General features: G+C 36.4%; 2 protein-coding genes across 4 annotated transcripts; both read right to left on the reverse strand.

Annotated features, from left to right (window-relative positions):
* Positions 1-1,421: 1,421 nt before the first annotated feature.
* On the reverse strand, positions 1,422-10,179 carry LOC147290858 (protein transport protein SEC16B homolog). 3 transcript variants are annotated; one of them, XM_086236396.1, is made up of 15 exons: positions 10,058-10,179; positions 9,301-9,854; positions 7,898-9,246; positions 7,466-7,783; positions 6,679-6,795; positions 6,400-6,522; positions 6,094-6,261; positions 5,730-5,855; positions 5,497-5,631; positions 4,818-4,945; positions 4,616-4,724; positions 4,225-4,542; positions 3,058-3,201; positions 2,654-2,952; positions 1,422-2,545 (listed from the first exon to the last, which is right to left on the reverse strand). In XM_086236396.1, the coding sequence occupies exons 2-15, from the start codon at positions 9,686-9,688 to the stop codon at positions 2,020-2,022; spliced, it is 4,248 nt and encodes a 1,415-aa protein (XP_086092522.1). In that variant the 5' UTR covers positions 9,689-9,854; positions 10,058-10,179; the 3' UTR covers positions 1,422-2,019. The 3 variants fall into 3 exon arrangements, with proteins under 3 accessions (XP_086092522.1, XP_086092523.1, XP_086092521.1); XM_086236397.1 differs by having other exon boundaries at positions 7,898-8,253; positions 8,374-9,854; XM_086236395.1 differs by having other exon boundaries at positions 7,898-9,854.
* A 6,456-nt stretch (positions 10,180-16,635) lies between these two features.
* Positions 16,636-21,831, reverse strand: LOC147290859 (putative U3 small nucleolar RNA-associated protein 7). Its single transcript, XM_086237273.1, has 8 exons — positions 21,631-21,831; positions 21,464-21,532; positions 21,293-21,382; positions 20,858-20,990; positions 19,697-19,815; positions 19,493-19,560; positions 18,959-19,007; positions 16,636-17,924 (listed from the first exon to the last, which is right to left on the reverse strand). Exons 1-8 carry the CDS (start codon positions 21,676-21,678, stop codon positions 16,899-16,901), a joined length of 1,602 nt encoding a protein of 533 aa, XP_086093399.1. The 5' UTR covers positions 21,679-21,831; the 3' UTR covers positions 16,636-16,898.
* Between the last annotated feature and the right edge of the window lie 579 nt (positions 21,832-22,410).

The following is a 22,410-nucleotide window of genomic DNA, read 5'->3' on the forward strand; positions in this document are numbered from 1 at the left end:
TTGGGAAGGAGGATTGTGGATCCTTTTAGATCTTCTTTGACCCCAAAAACCGTAGAGGCATTAGTGTGTACTAGTGATTGGCTTAGGGCAGAAGAATTCAATTTCTACAAGGAGCCAACTGATGATGAAGTTCAATTCTACAAAGAACTTGAAGAAATTGAAAAAGGTAAGTGCTTGATTGCTTGCTGCATTTTTTTTTCTTGTCTTTGTGTGCTGCCTGGTTGTAAGTAATTGTTCTTTTTAATATTTTGAAGTGGTGGATGCCTCACAAAGGTCTTCAACTTCAAGTGCATTTCCTCCAAGTACACCAACACATGCTTAATTTCTGTTCAAGTAAGTTATCTTGCTAACTTGGTTATTTTGCTTAACTGTCCAAGTAAGTTATTTGTTTATTAATTGGTTAATTATATTTTGATTCAGATGTTACAAAGGTTGTGAATATGTTTGGAGTTTTAAGGTTGCTGCAAAGGTTTAATATTTCTGTTGGAGCTGGTTTTTTGGAGCTGGTATATGGTTTTATGGAGCTGGTCTGCCATTTTTGGAGCTGGTATGTGGTTTTTTGGAGCTGGTCTGCCATTTTTTGGTGCTGATCTGCAGTGTTTTGGAGCTGATCTGCAGCGTTTTGGAGCTGATCAGCCTACTATATAGTTTTTTGGTTTGTAATTGAATTGGTAAATTGGTTTTTGGTTTGTAAATCAATTAATTTAGTTGGAGGTGGAGCTGAAGCTGAAGCTGGTCTGCACTTGTATGTTTATTTTTTAATGGGTTTGTAATTATATAAGTTAGTACTTGTAAATTTGGTTTATGTAGATTGTAGTAGTAGCAAAAAAACATGGAAGTTGTCATATTTGAACATTTATAGGATATTATTATAGGATATTCATATTATTATCAGTTCTCTTTAAACATTATGTTTAAAATATATGTATTAATGTATGTAGATAAGTAGACTATAGTTTTATTGAATGTATGATTAATTGATTACAGCAAAAGTTACAGGTCTTTGAATTACAAAGTTGGTTAATTAGAAACTCAGAAGTGGCCTTGAGTGAATGGAGTCAAGGCCCAAAAATGGCCCAAAATGTGGCCCAAAACATGGCCCAGCATGTGTTCGGTTTAGGCCCATGTCCGAGCCGAGCCGACTGGATTCTTCGGTTGACCGGACGTCGGTTTACCGGCTTGTCGGTCTCGGTCTCGGTTGCCATGGAGGCTTACCGGATGGGTTCGGTTCGGTCTTCGGTTTAGGAGTTTCGGTTCGGTTACCGATCCGAACCCACCCCTACCGCCAACATCTTTTATTCCATTTGGCTATATATTTAATCATCCCATCTCTTCATTCTCTAATCCAAATACACCAAAGATTACAAGCTGATTTTTTTGCTTATATATTTTTATGTTCATATTGTAGTTAGTATCTAAGATTATATCAAACCATTATTTCAATTCAATTTAACCAATGCAAACCCAATTCAATTTAAAGTTACAGCCAAGGAAAATATAGCAAAATTCTAAAAAAGTACTCCATTATCTCAAGTACGAGCTTGATTATCTGGGACAGAATGGTAAACAAGAATTTTTGGAATTTCATATTCGATAATTCTTTGTGATTTGACAAAATTCTGAATAAGATCTGTGAATGGAGAAATGGTATATCTTATATTTGCAACTATGCTAAGCAATTTTCCCTTGAATTTGTAGGACTGCTCACTATCCGTTTCGGGGGCCCTTCTGTTTTCTTCAGGTCTGCTCACAATTTGTTGGCCTGTACAGGTATGCCATCTCATGTCCTTCCAGATTTTGAGGGCAAAGACCTCTTCAGTAGAAGGGCAACATGGTCATTCAAACTAATTTCTGGTTTCAGGTATACATGTAACTCCTTTAATGGGGTTCAAGGGACTTCACCAAAAACCTGAACTCCCATCAGTGCCATCCCCCATCACCAAACTTGCAGAAGGATGAGGTGAAATAGTGCACTGGCTAATGCACAGCTCTATAGATTTACAACTATTCCCTAACACCTCAAAGTTCAACTTCCTGAAGGTCATCCCCCAAACTACCACCACTACTCGAAAATTGGATTGATGGAGGTTCACTAGGCATAGATGACAATCGAGACATACTAAGTGGTCCTCCCAGAGGTTTTATTTCGTGCCTCATAGAAGGATTACTTTCATCACTAAGGCTCCCACATGATGCAACACGGCGGGAATTAGGGGGGACAAAGCTATTGCCATTTGCTATTTCTCCTGCTCTCTTTTGAACAATGTTATCCATACTAGGAAACCGGTGCATAGTCATTGAAGATGATGTTGATGTTCGTGGAGTAGAGATTGCATCCTTAAATGACATTGGGGGATTGATGCTGGACACCGAAGGTTCTTGCGTGACTTCTACAGGTGTTTGAACTGTCTCCTCAAAGGAAGTTGCTGGAGCAGGGATGAAAATCTTGGGATTGAAACCACCCCCAGGTTTAGCAGCTGGAAGAGATGGTGACTGAAATAAGTTTCCTGGGGTCCCACCACCTTTGTTGAATGTATCAACATACCTAAGGAAATTTGAATATATCTTGCATTAGAAGACTTGGATTGCACTTCTTAGCAATAGATACAATGAAAAAGAGAGAGAGAGAGAGAGAGAGAGTCCAGAAGTCTACCTTGAGCGAACGCCCATACGCCCACGTGCGGAGAACTGGTTTGAACTGGGTGGAATCGGGGGTATCCCTGAACTCTGTTCAGAAGACACTGGGCTTTTGATTTCTCCCCCAGCAACTGCAAGAAAACTATTAGTTTTCAGTGCATCATTTATGTTGTAATCTTGCATTCTATTCTGGACAGCTGCAGTTGTTGGTGGAGGTGGTAAGGCAGCTTCCTCTGCTGGAGGTTCAGCACCTTCTTCAACCCATCGTTTAAGTTTCTCATCATAGTAGAATTTATTCGTTTCACCCAATTTAGCCTTCAGAAGAACATTAAACACAATAACTTGTGAGGCTAAAGTTAGAAAAGATAATCTCTAAGAAAGAAATCCCTTAATTCAAATTATTAAAAAATTATTAAGTACCTGCCGATCTGGTCGGGATCTTACAACCAATCCCAGAGTCTTTTGAAAGAACTGTGTGCCAAAACGACCAATACGTGATGACCCACTAGCTGCTGGTGCCTTTTCTTGCGTTTTAGATGAGTGCACTTTCTTGGATGAATCAACCTGATTGAACATAAAATGACTGCTGTAAAATTCCTTTCCACCTCCTCTCAATCTCTCTCTCTCTCTCTCTCTCTCTCTCTCTCTCTCTCTCTCTCTCTCTCTCTCTACAACAACACAGGTCAACTACTGAAATCCAATTTTTGCTCAAATATCAAAAGAGCATAGTTCTAACTTCTAATGCATAGAAATGATGTTTTACGCTCATTTTTAAAACTTTATTCTTTATTTGATATGTCCGTTCACTGCATTTGTATGAGCACCTCCCAATAGGCCAAAACTTGAAAATTCTTGCACTAATTTGACACTAAAGCATTATTTCAATTATTAATCTTCATATGTTGTATCTTGCCCCTCAATTATATTTGACAGATCTAGATTTTCCCTTAGATTGTTCTTACAATACTGCCCCAAAGAGTTAAAGTCCCCAGTGTGCCTAAGATTCATAAGAACTTACAGATGGAAACCAAAACCTCATCATGAGAACATGATAAAATCAGAGTTTATCACTTTTTTTAAAAAGAAACAATATTTTTTTTTTGGGTACATAAAAGAAACAAGATAAGACAAATATACAAAGCTGAGGACAAAGTAGTACACATCAAGAGAAAACATTAACAGGTTACACTGCATCACCAAACCTAAAACATACAGTAGCAAAACTATACATAGAAACCCCTTAACTTCTAGCTGCCTTCCAATCTAAAAGAGTGGTAGAGAAAAAAAAAATCCTCAAAATCCACTGAAACCTAACGCATAACGATGCCCAAAACCTTACTCTTCCCCTCCTTTATCACTTATTCCGTATTGTTACGCACAATGTGTGAAGTGAAGTAGATTATTAATTTAATTTTATTGAACATGCCCTGTTCTTTAATTTGGTTGCACTTCAGGAATCCTCTCTCCCCCCACCCCCTAATTATGCATTCATGACAACATTAATGATTTAAAAATATTGAAAACAAGTCTAATTAAAGAATTGAAGAAATGCAAGGGAAAAATAATACGGAAAATATATATATCTACCTTTGTTGGGCTTCTCCCAAACTCTGGCTCCGAAATGCTTCTAATGGGCATACTCAGTTGATTGCTCCCAGCAGTCCATTCACTTACCGGCTCCATTGATGCTGAAGGCATTAACGAAGACATAGCCATTGTTGATTGACTATTGGGTACTATTGGGTCTCTTGGTTGATGAGCATGCTCATTACTTTGAGAAAGGCCTTGTGATGTTGAAGGTACAGGTGGAGGTAGGCCCCCGACAACACGATGAGCAGTACTATCAATGAGCGTAAGCAATTTACCCATCAGTTTGTTTGGAGCTGAATTTGTACTATAACCACCCTGTACATAATGTCTCTGTAAGAAAACATATATACAGCAAGACTGATGAAAGAACTGAATGTGGGAGAAAAACCTGCTGGTGGGCTCTTATCCGCTCCTCCAGAGATGACACTAACTGTCTCCATTTGTCCACTTCAGGTGCTCGACCAGTTTGTAAAGACTTGAGAATTGCTTGACAGTATCTAACCAAACACATTGTGTACATAAGCTAGAGGCAAATCAGAAACATTTACAATCTAATAATCAAAATGGTCTAGATGAACACTTATACTTACTTCAGAGCATCTGCAACTTTTCCAACTTCAGCCAGCATGTGGGCATAAATAACTTTATATGGCTGAAAAGGTAGTAGGAGAAACTGAGAATTTCCAAGAACCCTCGAGTATTCGTATAATTCTGTCCTCTGTCAGCATATACAAAAGGTTAGTTAAGTTACTCTGTTAAGTAGGAAGACCAAAAATTAATAATGATGATGATAATAATAATAATAATAATAATAATAATAATAATAATAATAATAATAATAATAATAAAAACACAACAACAACAAGAACAACAACAACAATAACAACAACAACAACAACAGTAATAATAATAATAATAATAATAATAATAATAATAGTAACAATATTAATAATAGTAATAAAGTGAAACATTTTCTTCTTCCAAACAAATGGTGGTGCTACTACAACATAATCCACAGGCGGACTGCTAGATTCTTCTGACTACACGGACACGAATTAAAAAAGAAAAAATTTTAGAGGCTCCAGAAATGAGGCATGGAATGAAAAATCCAGTGCATGTCAATCATAAGCCAGTGACCAAAAAGTTCAATGATTGAATGATGATGGGATTCGGCATCAGTACACTATAAGGCTCCTAGTTTATATTCGAACTTCAAGGCAAAAGCATATCAAAAAATGGGGAAATTTAAGAACATATAATGAAGAACACCTGAATAGCCTCAGGACTGGCATATGTTCGTGGAAATTTCCAATGATCTGCACCAATAAGACATAGTCTCGCACTGTCTGAATATGGCTCAAAATTGGCTTCTGCAACCAAATAACATATGTGTGCAGCAGTGGTCTGCACAACTGCTTTCCAGTCAGGATAAACCAGAGAAAATAAATATTTTTTGGAGGCACGAGACTATGAAGGAGCTCAACCCAATAAACACAACATACCTGTCCCCTATCCTTCCATAGGCAATCTCCAAGATGGATGATAACAAGCTCATCATCTTTTGTTCTGTTAGCAGTTAAGATGGCTAAATTCTCTTCCCATTCATCTAACATGTAATTAGCCCCAATCTGTAGCAAGGAAATAATCAAATTATCTTAGGCAAAAATATACAAGGAACTTTAACAACATAGGATCATGACTAGTACACACACCTGCAGGGTTTTCTTTCAGTGTACTATTCAGTAGAAAAGCCAAAAATGAACAAAAGAAACCAGGTATAGGTATAAATCTCACACACAGAAAATTTCGCAACAGATACAGTAATTATCTATTATTCTGGCACAAATAACCGCATTTATAGATAACCTGTGCATGCTGTTGTGAAACATTTATAAAACTAGGTAGACTGCCATTTGTAGTGTCATTGGAAAACACATCTGCAGGCTGCCCGGCGATTAACAAGCACAATGTTCGCAACGGTGATCCTGCTACTAACTGGTTTAGTGCCATATGCTTCACAGTATCACCATAAAACTGCATGCAATATCAAAACAAAACGATAAAATGTCAGCATCAAATACAAATTAGATCAGACATGTGTATGCTTTTGACAAACAAAAAAAGGATCAACCCAGTTCGTTGATAATACTAAGAGGATCTGATTGCAATAACCTGATCACCAAGTTGCGATGCAATGACAAGTGCTGGCCCCCACAATTGACCTTCTTGTGCACATTCTAAAGCCTCTTTCTTCCTTCCAGAGACGAGAAGCTTTTGTACCTCAAGAGCAGTAGCCTAAAGCAATAACATATATTTGTTATGGAAGGTGCTGATGAAGTTCTATGTGTTCAAAAAGGCAGCACTCATAATTAAAGATAAAATTAGATATATATGTATATATATATATATATAGAGAGAGAGAGAGAGAGAGAGAGAGAGATTATGGCATACTTGAAACTGTGCTTCAGAAGGCAAGTTCTGTAAGCAGGGTATAAGAGCACCATATTCACTACTTCTTTTAGCAGATGCAAAAAGCTTAGCAACAGCTGACCCTGGACTATCAAGTTCCTAAACATATGATAACAGAAGTGGTTAATACAGGAAAACTGTTGGAAACTCTTGAATACATAAATAAATAAAGAAACCTATGCAATTTCAATCTTCAAATGAATCATCAAATTCCTAAAGATTTAGGGTTGAAACAGACACATTTTTGTTCTAAAGTAACTGACACCAAAATAGCAAAATGAATTTCCAGTTCATAGTAAATCACTGACTTCATAAGTGCTAGAAAGGACAGGGTCATATTGCAAGATAAAATACTAAATAATAGGTTACATAAGCAAGCCATCAATGAAGGAGGTTGTAGTAGAACTTCAAAATATGATAACACCAGATTTATGGAATTGAAATTCTAAATCTATGTGGTCATTATACTCCCACTATTAACTATGACTGGCATACTAGGGGCCATTCTGCTGTCGCATTAAATTTAAGTGGCAGTTGCCAATATGTGCAATGGCAATGCATCTAATGAGAAATCCACTAAACATGCCAATCAAGAATATGGAAAATCAGCATAGTTACTGGGATAGAATAAATTCTAGGGATTCATGAAATGCCCAGGTTCAGATATTTATGATTCAAATTGAGAATGATAATCAAGCAACTAAAATTTGATATGCCATCCAAACAGGTCATAAATAAACAGCCATTAGCAAACCACAAATTAAAGTACCTTCAACGCTTGGTCAGTGCCAAAGGGAGATCGAAGTTTTCCATAATATTGGCATGCTATTTTTAGTAAAGAGAAAAGCAACCTCAAGTGGTCCTCTTTTCTGGAATCCATGTAAGGAGTTTCACAGTTTGCAATCTTGTCATCAATCCATTTGCTTAGTTCCTTACTTCCAACATTCCCACCAACCAAAGGAGAAGTAAAAGATTGCTGGCACAATGCATGGAAATAATCATGACCACCAATTCCAAAGTTTGCAGCATCAGTTTTGTTCACAACTTCCATCAGATTGAGAACGTTAATCACACCTCCTACAGAGTCCTTCAAATTAAAAATGGAAAAATAAAAAGAAGTTAAGGCCTATTATAGTATAAAGCCAATACAACGAGTTAAATGTGTCTCAGGAAATTGAAGTCTGAAATTAAAAGGCTTCACCTGGCTTCCATATGTCAAGTTTGCATGAGTACTACTATTATCTTTCATGACAATAAGTTTCCCACCAAATCCAAAAGTAATTAGAGCATGTGGAGGTCGTCCTGCAGATGACCTTCCCTCCCTGGCCTCATGAGAAAACTGAGTTCCATTCTGGAGTGACTGCTGTGGAAAATGTACTGGCTTCTGACTATGAAACTGAGCAGATGAGAAATGCATTACTTGGTTTGGCTCCTTAGCTTGATTCTGATGCTGAGAAAAGTTTCGAACATGATTAAAGCTCTCAAACCCACCAACCCCACTACCATAGCCTCGACTTGAATGATCATCAAGAGGAATTGATCCAGAAGGATTGAACCCTGTTTGTTGATTCACGGAATTGATGACATGCTCAGTTGAAAAATAATGGTTCGCGGACTGCTGTTTCTCAGTAAAACCAAAAGTGTCACTATTAGCAACTTTCTGAGCATGCAACATACCTGCATTTTGTTGATCATAGGTGCTCATAGATCCACCCCAGTTTGCAACACTTTGTTGAACGACCAGACTTTGTGACCCATGATTCTCAACATTCGTGTTGTGATATTGCAGATTATGATCCACACTTGTCGACTGATCAAAAGCTGGAGTGGAAGACTCCAACTGCCTCCATTCTTGGGCAATTGTGTCATAGTACCATCCAGGGTACTGGGGATCAAAAATCATATGGGCAGGGTATTCTGTGTTCCCACTAGAATGATGATTCCAGTTAGAAATAGTGGTAGCTGCAGATCCCTCAGCCATGCTTTGAGCAACAGAGTGCACTTCTTGCGGTAAATAATAAGCATCTGCTTTCTGGTCTGAAAAATCTGCATTATCTGCAGACTGAAAATTCACATTAAGACTCTCCTGTGAATTTGCATTCATGTTCACACCTGCATTTGCATTTTCGTTCCCATCATAACCCTCCAACTGATACCATTGCTCAGTATTTGGATCATACCTCCATCCCGGATAAAGATTTTCCCAATTCTGACTACCATTCAACCCCTGCCCATCTAAATTATGTTCCTCAGTAACCCCATAAAATTGACCTTCTTGATGCTGCCCATAAACAGAAGCACCCAAATCAGCAACTGAGTTTTCCAAAACACCATTGGTGACATTAGACTCAGCCCCAGATATGTCTGTATTACCCAAATTCGCAAATGGGTCTCCTGAGTTATCTCCGAAATCGCTATAAAAATCTGAGTGCAACCCAAATCCAGTACCATCACTAGGATTCAAATCTGAGTTAAACGAACTCCATTGAACAACTTTCACACCTGTTCCCACTGATCCAATACTCTTACCCTCTGTACCATCTACTGCACCTTCCTCCCCTTTATCCTCCAATGCAATAGCACCCTCTGTACCATCTACTGCACCTTCCTCCCCTTTATCCTCCAATGCAATAGCCTCATTTCCATTACCGGCTTTACCCTCCAATGCGCTACCCTCATTTCTATAATCGGGTATTGATGACTCACTCTCTTTAACAACCACAGCGTCCTTATGTGGATCCAATGACTCCAACCCAACTCCATCTTCATGACCCAATTCACCATTAACCCCAAAACTAGCGTTGCCACTGGTGTCTACTCCTGCAGGACCCACTTCTGAAAGACTCAATTTTGAGAAAGCTTTTAGCTCATCAAACTCATTGTTTTCTACAGAATTATGCACATATCCAGTATAGTCAGTGTCATCATTAATCAATTTGTCAAAGAAATCCTCGTCTGTCTGATCCTCCACCTCAAATGAAGAAGTGGCCATCTAAAGCGCAGACACTAAACCCTCCAAATCAACCTCGCTATGCAATCAAAACTCAATTCCCCAATTTGTTTTCGACTACAAAATTCAGTTATTCACCACAAAATGAAGAAACATAGCATACACTCATTGGGTACTTAAAATTCTGAAAAGTACTACCATTTATCATCTGAGAAAAAAAAAACAACAAAATCAGCGTTCTACAAGTTCACCTAATGAGCAAGATCATTGAAACCTTATATTGACTTTTCTCCAGAGAGAGAGTGTGTGATGCGTGCGTGAGAGTGGGCTTCAATAGTTGAATTTAAAAAACAATAAAGAGAGTAACAAAATAACAATATGCAAAGATGGGTTAAAGAGAGATTAGCTTACCAGTTAAACCCTAATGATTTCTGGTGAGGGAGAGAGTCTAGAGAGAGAGAGAGTTTGAGACAAAACATGGATCTTGCACAGCAGTAGAAAGAACACCGCTGACCACACCCACCCAGGAAAGTATGCATGTTTTTATTTAGCTTTTCATAGTTTGGTATATAAAAAAAGTGGGTGATCCGTACCCGACCCATATAAATATGAATATGTGGGCACGTGTCAATGGAATACAATAATTTTCCCAATGGTATCAAGACTCAAAGAGCATTTTAGGTGCACGTGATGTGGTCTACTTCTATTGAGAACAGAACAGTGTGTGTATGTGTGTGGTAGGTAAAGGTTGTCTCCTAATTGAATATTGTGATTTGGAGGGGATGGCCGATTAGGATTTGGTTTGACTTTTGAGTCTTCTTGCCTTTTTTGTTTGTTTATTTTGTCAAAGTGAAATGCTGGGAATGGTTTATTATATGGTTAGTGGTTGAATTAGGATACCATACCATTTCTAGAAGATTACAAATTCATTTAGGATCATGTCAATTGACAAGAAAAAATAGGATCATAAAAAAGTTATTGTCACAAATCCTTTAAAAACAAAAATTATATTACATTTGTATACATTCTATGCATGATGATAAATTAAGGTTATAAAAACAAATGTAGTGTGAAAAAGATTTTTTTTGTTGGTCAAAAATGTGATGAAGATTAAGTGGGTAAAGGATATGCACTGCATTGAATGGGGAAGATTTGAACTTGCACTCGATTTGAAAGTTGTTTATCACCTTATTAGATGTCTTCTTTCCCCCTTTTTTTTTTTTTCATTAAAGAAATAAAATTACATAACAACCCTTCAAACATCCTAAGCCTTGAACGCTCCGAAGACATAGATAAATCAAATCTTAAGGAAATGAGTCTTGACAAACATTTATGACCAATTTAGAGGATGTCCTTTCTTGACTAGTCAGTCAACTACAAAGTTAACTTTCCGAGTAACATGATTAACTTAGGTGTCGGAGCATACATTGAGCAGCAACTCACGTAGCGCCAAACACTCAGCGATTGTAATTATTGTTGCATGTCCAAGATTAACAACGCCAGCACTTACTGGCTGATCCCTAACATTCCTAATAATAAAATCGAAGGCAGTATTGCCATTAATAACGGATCCATCAAAATTCAATTTATTTTGTGAATAAGTTCAATTTTTAAAAGGGGGAGGGGGAAAGATTCCAAACAATAAGTAAAAAAGAGCTTCCAAATGACTTAAAGCATTTATTATGATCAAATTATATTCCATGTATGCTATAGATGCACTAGAAAGAATGACCAATGGATTAGGATGTTTATAATTTTGGTTATTTTTCACATTGCAGTCCATAGTTTCAATTTTGATAATCCTATCGTGTTAGTAATTATCTGTTTCAATTGAGTTTAAATCAATATTTTCTTCAAATTAATTGACGCAATAATCATGTAGCACACATGTATAGAGCTATATATTTTGTTCTTTTCGTGCTAGTCTAAGCACGACATGTTATTTATTTTGCTCAATTTTGTTAATCCTATCATGTTGGGATACATAAAATCTTCCTAAAAATTAGGTTTCCTCTGTCATGCCTTGATCACCTCTATTAACCTTGATTTTCTCTTTTAATCATGTTATGATATGCATGATGTTGCATGACACCCATCGTTTTTAAAAAGTTATGTTCAAAACTATATTTTTCCAAAGTGTTTTACAAGAGAAAATGTTCATTACTTTTCAATCAGGACTCGATTATCTCAATCAATTCCATCAACCTCTGTCACTTCTTGATCACCTTGAACGGCCTTGATTTTCTCCTTTAATTATTCTGCCTTTCTATAATGTGATTGCAGACGGTCACATAAATGTGTGACTCTTGAATAGTCACCATTACATCACGAAATAAAATAAAAAGATAATTAGGTTTATATTTTTTAGAAAAATTGTTTTTAAATGAAGATCGGGAGTATTTTAAAATTTATAAGAAAATTTTTTTAATTCATAATAATTTATAAGAAAATATTTTTAATTCATAATAAAGTCATTTTAATTTATAAGAAAATCCTTTTAATTCATAATAAAGTCATTCCCCGATTTGAAGGGTTATTTCCTCTATTTGAAGGGTATTTCCTCTCCTAAAGTGTAGAGTATGATTTGTAAAGGCTGCATGTTAGGTTTTAACTCTGAAATTTTGGACAGAAAAATAAAAGGACTTAATTAAAAACCCTAAATCACTACCGGTCTTAGTCTAAAAAAGATTCATATAATGGACTGGACTCTAAGTCTCCCTACTGGTTAGGATCAAGCAATCGTATGCTAGCATGGACATTACTCCTGAATTGAACGCAAAATTGGAAAAAAAAAAAAAAGAAAGGTGACATCAAGAATTTTCAAAAGATGTAGCAAAGGAGCTGAAATCTGAGAGATGGAAACACTCGGGACTAGACAATGAAGTTGAGATGCAGATGTTTCTGAAATATAAAGGAATAAAAAAGGTACTACTATTCAGAAATCACAATGATTTGTTTCTTGTCTATTATCTCAAATATATTAAATGAAATTTGTATATTAAGGAAACAAAGAGCCAAAAAATACAGCATGAACCAATGTGAGAATGAAAAGAAAAGTCTGGAAATATAAAACTCTAGGTTGCATTCTGAAAATGCTAAAATAGTAGACTTGCATTGCTACTGTAATCTCAAATAATTTACCATTTCAACAAAATATATAAAGAAAAAATGACTGAAATTGTTAAAATGTAATATGTATATAACTAAGTCTTCTTTGTTTTCAATAGCAGTGAAAGAATAGAGGTCTTACTTCACCATCCATGCTTGGTCCAGAACTCAAAGGACAGATTGGAATTTGCAACAAAAATCCATCTTGCAATCACACACGGAAGATGGCGGGGGGCAGGATTGAATTCATTGCTCAGCAAAGATTATTTCAGGGAAACAACATTCAATCCTGAAAGATTCAACCCAACTTCAGCTCCAAATTTAGTTATAAAAAAAGTTATAAGTCTAGCTATATAGACACAGCCGCGCAGGGTGAGAGAGAGAGAGAGAGAGAGAGAGAGAGAGAGAGAGAGAGAGAGAGAGAGAGAGAGAGAGAGAGAGAAATGTGGCTATGATATTTTGTTTGGGGTTATAATTGAAATATTAGAAAAAATGGGGGTCAAACCTAGCTGAGTATTAGTTGATTAGGGGGTTTTGGGAGAGATTAAATAACTAATAGGGGGTTGTGAATTAGTTTCATTAAGGGTGGAGTTTTTGAATTAACCAAGCTCTAAATTGGGGGTTATGAATAGTTTACTAAAGATTAATACACAAATATCTAGCTATATATACAAAGATACAAAGTCCAAACTTAAGTAGTATATAAATAGTCAATGACCATTTTGTTTAGTGGGGTTACACTTAATTACTACTATTGGGGTAGGGTTCTGAACTCATGAACAATAGTTGATTAATAAGAAAACCAATATATAAATAAATTAAATACAAACTCAAGTCTCTCTTAGTTGGTTAAGAGTTTTATTTGTGTATGTGAGGTTAATGGTTCAAACCCATCATACCACACATTGCCTTTATTTTTTAGAACTTGAAAAACTAGGGAGACGAAGGCTGGCGTGGAGGAGATCGGACCTAGCGGCGGGGGTCTATGGCTGCGTTGGCTAGAGCAAAGAGAGAGGGAGAGAGAGTGGTAGTATGATTTCAAATAACTAGTTTCCAAAGTCATTTGAAATCTCAAGATTAGGGCCTCTAAAATCTACCCGATTTGGATTTGTACTAATTGATGATAACTTGCCAAAAGGGTTTGTCAGCCTTACTGTCGATCAACATCGTATAGTTTACACTACGGACACTTATAAAGGCTAAAAAAAGATATGTTGTTCCATTCTCGGTTGGGAACGCTTAGGTGAGATGGTGGACCATATAGTCATCTTTTATGTAGATGTCGATGATGATGGCTATTCTTCTTATTCATCAAGTGACAATGATACACCACCTGATAAAGAAGATTCTTCGTTTGATTCAGAAGAACCAGAGTCTGGTATGGAAGATGACGAGAAGGAAGCAGAGCCTGATGAAGAAGAGGAAGAAGAGCTTGATGGATATGAAGAGGAAGCAGAGCATGATTAAGGCGAGGAAGCAGAACCTGATGAAGAGGAGGGGCCATAGCCTGTTGAAGATGAGGAAGCAAAGCCTGATGAAGAATCTGAAGAGGAAGCAGGGTCTGATGAAGATTAATGTTATTTTCGTCTTGCTGTTAGCATTGTTAGTAGTCTGAGGTGTCTGTTTGTTAGTAAGTCATGAAGTCTGATCAACACTATTATTATGCTAGTTGTCCAGAGTCTATTTGCTAGTCCGAGGTGTCTGTTTGTTAGTCAGTCATGGAGTCTGTTAAAGGCTAATCATGGTTTGATGATGAAGAATCTAATGAAAAGGAAACAGGGTCTGAATTTGTGAGTGTGAAATTTTGACACGACACGATAACACGACTCGAACCCGACACAAAGTTAGCGGGTTTGGATTGATCATTTATTGACACGAAAATGAAAATGACACAGACAAGCTAAACACAAATATTAAACAGATTAGGTTAGTGTCAAGCAGTGTAACACGATTATGACATGCTAAACACGTTTAATTAGTATTATATGAAGAAAATTTTCTAATTTTTTTGATTTTTTAATATGTATTATATGACCTATGGTAGAATTATTACTTATTTGTATATGATTTAATTAGTATTATAATTAAATATGTTTTTTATATTTTAAAAAATTAAAAGTAATGCATAATTAACTACTTTGGTTAAAAAATATAAGAAATTAGGTTTAAGTTTTGATTCACTAGATATATGAGTCAACTTGAAAACGACACGATTATAAACGGGTTGGGTTAGAGTTGAGTCATTCGACACAATTAATTAAACGAGTTGAGTTAGGATTAACTTATATTTAACACGAAATGATACGACACGAATTCAACATCACACGACACGACTCGTTGCTAGCCCTAGTATGATGAAGATTAATGTTATTTTCGTCTTGTTGTTAGTACTGTTAGTAGTCCAAGGTGAAGTAAGTCATGGAGTCTGATAAACACTATTATTATGCTAGTTGTCCAGAGTCTATTTGCTAGTCTGAGGTGTCTATTTGTTAGTCATGGAGTCTGTTAAAAGCTAATCATGGAATTATATAGTTATGGTTATGTCAACTTCCTCTTAAATCCTGTTATTTCCTTTAAATATATTCGAAATTAGTCTGTGTAAATATTCTAAAAGGGATAATTTTAGCAAAAATAGTCTAATTATTCTCCTTGTCACAGTTGAGGATACCACATTCAGTTTGTTTCAATTAAAGATCTCAAACTTTTTATTTGGCTCAATTAAAGGTTCAAGGTCAAAAATATCAATTTTGAAGGGTAAAAGTCTTTTTAATTATAAAATAATTATAAAAAATAAAACTAATTATAAAAAATTATTAAAAAAAAATAATAATAATAAATAAATAAAATCCACAAACCCTCCCCCAACCCACCCTGACGTTCTCCTCCCTCTCTCTCTGCCTTACTCTCTCTCTCATCTCTTTGCCTCTCCTCTCTTTCTCTCTTCCCGCCCATCCAGCTTCCCCCTCCCCCGTACCCTCAGCCCCGACCCACCTCTCCCTTCTACCCAGACCCCACCTCAGCCCTACCCTGGCCCACCTGAAAAATAAAAACCCAAAAACAAATAAGATACAAATTTAATTATGAATTGATGTTTATTGTTGTGATATATTATTATTGGAGTGGTGGAGTGATAAGATTACCGAAGGTGACGCAGAGGTAGCTGAAAGCGCCTCCAACGACTGGCATGTCGACAGCAACGAGTGTACGAAATGACAACAGCTGGACCGGCGTGGAAGTGGTTGGCTCGGCCGGTGGTGACGAAGACGCCGACGCTGACCATGTTGCCGACACCGAGCCTGGCGAGGTCGAACTAGTGCATGGTCTTTTGCATGTTGGAGCCAGAGCGGGCTTGGACGACGCTCATTTCTGGGGGAGGGGGTAGGGGAGCTGGGTGGGCGAGCAGAGAGAAAGAGAGATATGAGAGAGAAAGTAAAGCAGAGAGAGGAAAAGGGCGGGGTGGGGTGGGGTGGGGTTTGTGAATTTTTTTATGATTATTTTTAAATTTTTTAATAATTTTTTATAATTAGTTTTTTTTTTAATTAAAAAGACGTTTTTGCACAATTGCACCTCAAAATTAGTATTTTTTACCGAAAATTTTTAATTGAGCCAAACAAAAAATTTAAGATCCTTAATTGAAATAAATTGAATATGACATCTTTAATTGCGACAAGAGGTATAGTTAGAGTACTTTTACTAAGATTATACCTATCTATCTATGGTATGATTGTTTGAATAAGTAAGCACCAGCTTAAATTTGTCATTCGGGGATTCTTGGGTTTAGTTGATCTAATAGGTAATTAATCTCGTCCGTCCACTCATCCCCAGGCATCCAGAAACTAGTTCTCCTTGCTGGGGTACCTTACAACCAACCTGTTAATGGATTACACAGCTAATGTAATGCCGAGTTTTGCAATCATATTGGTATTGTTGGTGCCTAAGAAAATATATTTCTCAGTTCCTGCCATTCAGCCCGGCTAGAGAGCCAAAGAGAAGCAGCTAGATTATACTTCCATGGCCAGATTGCAATTCGGTGGAATGAATGAAAAACCAATTTGGTTAGAATCACTGTTTCACCCCCACCCTCTTTTCAAATCAATATATAATATTATTTAATGTCATAATTATGTGGTTCGCGCAGGCACAATCATGTAGTTGCTTTCTTGCAAGCAAACCGCTGCAAAGATGTTGGTAGCTCCACTTGCTCAACTGTTCTCTGCTTCTTTCTACTCACTTGTTCTTCCTCTTTCATTTCTTGCTCCAAGAAACGCCTCTTGGCATTTGCAATTATCTCCTTCTTCTTCATCGTCCTCTTACTTGGCTTATTCCTCCCCTTGGTTTTCTTCTTCGGGACAACAGCTTCAATCTCAGCCTCTTTCTCCTGCTTTGTTGGTTTCTCTTTCTTCCTCTCAGGCTTCAGTACTGTGCCAATCTCTGTGGGATCCCACATAATTGTCTCAGGCGGGAGCTTATCAAGTAGAGAGCGGACTTCCCTCTCTCTTCTTTGTTTAGATGTTTCAAATGGATTTGCCACCCAGGAATCAAAGTTGGGTTCCCCAGAACCAGGAATCAGAATACTAGACCACCCCATGTCATGCCCTATGCCTAGAACATCTTCATAAGGCCGAAACAACAATTTCCCTATTTGGTTACCTTTAACCATTCGATGTGTCATATATGTCTCCTCCTCGTAGATCTGAGTCCCAGACAAATCTCTCAGGATCCCTACAACCGGTCCATCTCCACGAGCAAGAAGACCCTGCTGACTGAAATCCAAAGTGTTTGCATGGCCCGGTAAAGTTTGGAGTGGCTCATCCTGAAGTTTCCTCAAGTCCCAAAGCTTAGTTTTCTTGTCTTTCCCAGCTGTGGCCATGAGATGGCCATTAGGGTGGAATGCCATTGCCGAGATGGGGCCCTTGTGACACAGATTCTGTAGAAGAGGACGAGAGCTTGTAGGCTTCCACATAGAAACTCTACCAAGTGAATGACCCAAAGCAACAACCTCATTGTACGGGTTCACCTGCATCACATCAGTAAGGCCTAAGCCAGGCCTGTAATTACCTACCATCTCACCCATTGTTACATCCTGATAATGAAGCTGCCCAAATTTGTTTATTGATGCCAAGAGGAAGTGGTTTTTCAAAAATTGAAGCCTTAAAACTGCACCATGTTCCTACATAATACGAAGTATAACTTCAGTTCCATATTGATGCATCGCAAACTAAATACTTGACTATTAAAAGATACTATCACAACAAACAACAACAACAACAACAAAACTATTGAAAGAGACTAACAACACGATCACAAGGAACTCTTCCACTTGTGAGAATATTAGAGCAAACAATAGGAATGAGCTGAACATTTACATGATACATAGATCCTAGAAATTGAAAGCCTGAAGGACACTCAGGTAACTGACTTAAAATTCTGCCCCATATATTGATGAGTCATCTGTACTGTTCAGTATGCTTTACCTGCCTAAGCATTTACCATAAGAAGCCATGCTACTTCCACTATCAGATTATTACTTAGAAACTCAAATTGGTTTCATGAATCTTGAAGCCATGTTGGAATGTATAGCAAAAGGACAGCCAATTCAAGGACATACATTAGTGTGGAAATAAAGGCATTGTCTGAAAATTTATGATAAACAGAGAGGATTAACTAATGAGATTTTGATGGAGCTGGGGTTATAAACATATATTTCTATCTGTTTGTTGCCTGCCCTATACTTAAACCAAAAAGATGATACCCAGAACAGAGTAAGCATTTCTTTATGAAAAGACCAGGGAATCACATATATGATTCGAGAAAAGGACTGCAGCAATCTTAAAATACAGCTGTTGTCACAGACCATCACCAATCTATCTGGAGAGCTTTAAGTGGTATTTTTCTCCATTTTTCTGTACAGGTTCCCATGATCAAAAACAAAAACAAAAACAAAACATAACAGAAACCATGTTTAATCTATTATATAAACTCATCAGAAAGTGAAGAAATAGTTTATTAGAGTAAATAGTAATGTGTTACTGAAGGTTGAACAAAGCCTTTAGAATACTTGCAGGTTAATCTAAAAGACAATCTATCTAATGCAGTAAGCTAACCTTTAAGCAGTGAATACAAAGGACAATCTATCTATCCAAAAGCCTTTAGAATACTTGCAGGTTAATCTAAAAGACAATCTATCTAATACAGTACGCTAACCTTTAAGCAGTGAAGTTCAGTGCCATCCCGGTTATATATATATGGATACCTGCCGGTAATGAAAATGGTTAGCCATACTCAATAAGATAAAACATCACACATAAGTAACATAACATCATTAAACATAGAGATTTAGGATAACTTCAACAGATGATAAACTAACACAGAATATAAAATGAGATTGTTGCTTATAAAACCAACTCTATTCCTCCTACGAAGACAAAGGGCTAAGGCAATGTATATAAAATGGGAGCAAAATTGATCACCATGCAACCATCGGGAATAAGCAAAATGGAGTTGTGACTTGTGAGAGAAATTTATGAACCACTGGACCAACATGTCAGTTCAAAGTAGATTGAGCAGGTTGTAGTAACATCTGGAATTGTTATCCACTTTTCCAGAAAAACATATAAATGGGGATAGTAATGTTTAGCAAAATCAGTCACATAAAAAAATTGCGCAATCTACCCGGTAAATGTCAAAAGATTGCCAAAACAGAAAACAATAACTTAAGTACTGCAAACGGTTTTATACTTTTTCTGGGCTGCAGCAAAGAAAAACTCATTGTGCAAGAACACCACATCACACACTGTTTCCCTAACCTGAAAATCAACAATTCACTAATCAGCCCAACGTTTCAGTCAAACCTTGAAGTGCAAATAAAACGATACTGCACCACTACTCAGTATCAAAAGTATAGTTTGGCTATTTTATTTTGCATTCATACTGATAACATACCTGAAATTCTTTAATCAGACTCATATTCTTCATGTCTACAAGAGCCAGATGGCCCTTGCGTCCACCGACTGCCATATACCGACCACTTGAGGTGAAATCCAATGTGTACGGACCAAGATCTGCAGATAAGAGTTAAGATTAGGAGATAAATATTAGAGAAATGTTAGGCAGGCCAGAAATGACCAGTGTAACTAATCTAATCTAGACATTTCACTGAATGATTTTAGCTCAAGCCTCAAAGGAATTGGATTTTTACAAAATAAAAGTAAGCAAGGATTCTGCATACATGACATAACAATAGAGGTTCAGGTAGTTGCATTTATAAATAAATTGGGGTACACTGAGGTGAATGAGACATCATAACAATTTCCATAAAGAGAGTACAATAACATAAAAGGGTATTACCTGTATGATGTGGACCTAATGCATAAAACTATATGGAACAATTTGAGCGCAACTACAAAATAGTTCCAGATAAAATGGTGTTATTTATAAGGCCCCTATTGCAGATGATCCTTTACATATAAAATGGTACGACTTACACTAATGCACTAAAATTTTGGAGTGTAGCCCTAAAATAATTTTCTAAAATTGGCCAAATAAATAAATAAATCTCTGAAAGGCAATTAGCCCACATGATAGTTATGAAACCTATCATAAGATATACTCTTTTCTGATACACATGATACAATAATTTCTCCTTCATCTCTCAAAAAGTGTACAGCATGAACCGGTTTTTAGACCTTACAATGAAATCTCTAACTTTCTTATATCTACTGTCTGTGCAGGTTTTTCAATATCATAGTCAACCCCCTTGAATCTTTATTTTAACTACAATCCAGCACCCAAAAAAGTCAAAGTTTGTATTCTGTTTTAGTACCTTTCACTTTCTTCTTTCCACCAAAATATCAATGGTCTTATCTGAAATCTTTGTAAATGGAGAGGTAAATTTCCAGTTTTCTTTTTAATTTCTCAAGTCGATTTAGGTCATCACAAAACTAATTTTGCTTAGGCCAGCTGAACCAGCATTGCATAACTGATATGAGAAAACCACACAACCAGCTATACAGGACATGCAACCTTTTAACTTCAATAAGGGAAACAATAATGTTTCAATGAAACTGAATAAACAATATCAATCAGAAAGGGTAAAGTTTCAACCAGGTAGGACAATATCATATTGATTCCTTGAGCTTGAGATATCTACTTCACGAGCAATTGATTCTTGTTTGATCCTGCATGTCTTCTCCATGCCTTCAGCCTCCAAATAACCTCCCTTACTTGGCAGAAGCCACTGATAATTTGATCACAAATGAAAAATCATTCATATCTATTTTTACTACATGTACTAAAAGAACAGGACAAGCAACTTATCATGTAGAATACCAGCTTGTATGACATTAAACTAAATCTAGTATATCAGAAAAAGATTACAATTCCCAAGGAAATAAACAATATTGGACTACAAATAGATTTGACCATAACTGAACCTATAAACACTAATACAAAATCCAAGGCACTACTTAAGCATGATTGTGTAAGCGTTTTTTCCTTTTACTGTTCTAACAGATAGACATCACACTAACAGAAATTCACCTTCTCAGCCTTGGCAGCAGCTTGTGCAGATTTTCCATATAATCTTTCTCTAAGAGCAAGTTGGCCCTTCAACTTTTTATCTTGCAAGCCCTGCAAACATTGGAAAACAAAAATGCAGTGAGAAGTAAACAAGTAAAAGTTTCATGAAAACTCAAACTCTCAATGCCATACCTCCAAATTAGCTTCTACGCCTCTAAGAAACTTCTTCACTCTCATATCTAACTCATCAAAGATCTTCTCCTGCAAATCATGAGTGAAAGAAGATGTCGAGAGACTGCTAGACAAGATATAATCTGTTGATTTCCATATAACAAAATAAAATAAGAATCAATGCGTACCGGTTTGGTTGGAGGCACAATAGTGTCGTAGTCTTGTTTCAGACCCATCTTTCTTAGTCCAGTTATGAATCCTTAACAATGCAAAATGCCCAGAAACTACAATATTCAACTACAATATTCAAATTTTTTGTTCTAAGAAAATATAGTGAGCATAGACCTTTTTAGCCTGAAAACTAAAATCCCTTCCCGTGCCACACCTATGCGGCGGCTATGCACATCCCATACAAACTAACAAATCCAATTGAAATGTATTTTTTATTTGGGCCAAAGTACATTTTTAGTCTTTGTACTTTATCCAAATTTTCACTTTGGTCTCCGATTTTTCAATTTTGACAATTTTAGTCCGTACTTTCATTACATTTACAATTAAGTCTGAATTGTTAACTCTATTTATTTTTTAGATATAATAAATATGACGTGACAATACATATGAATGAATATTTTAGACATTTCATAATTAATACAATCTAAAAAAATAATTTAAATAAAATATAATTAAGAAATAAAGAAAGATAAAAACTTAAATAATTAAGAAAAAAAAAAAGACATGTGTCCAAATGTGATTGGGCAACGTCACTCAGTTAAATGAGTTACACTCATAGGTTATTTAAAATGTCTAAAATATCCTATTACATCATATTTACGCCAACAAACTTAAACCTAATTAATGATTTGAATCCAATTACAAACTTAATAAAAGTACTGGACTAAAATTTTCAAAATTAAAATGAAGGGACCAAAGTAAAATTTTTGTTAAAGTATAAAGACCAAAAGTGCACT

Source organism: Dryas octopetala, chromosome 3 (assembly GCF_963921425.1).
Source record: "Dryas octopetala chromosome 3, drDryOcto1.1, whole genome shotgun sequence".
Classification (NCBI taxonomy): Eukaryota; Viridiplantae; Streptophyta; class Magnoliopsida; order Rosales; family Rosaceae; genus Dryas; species Dryas octopetala.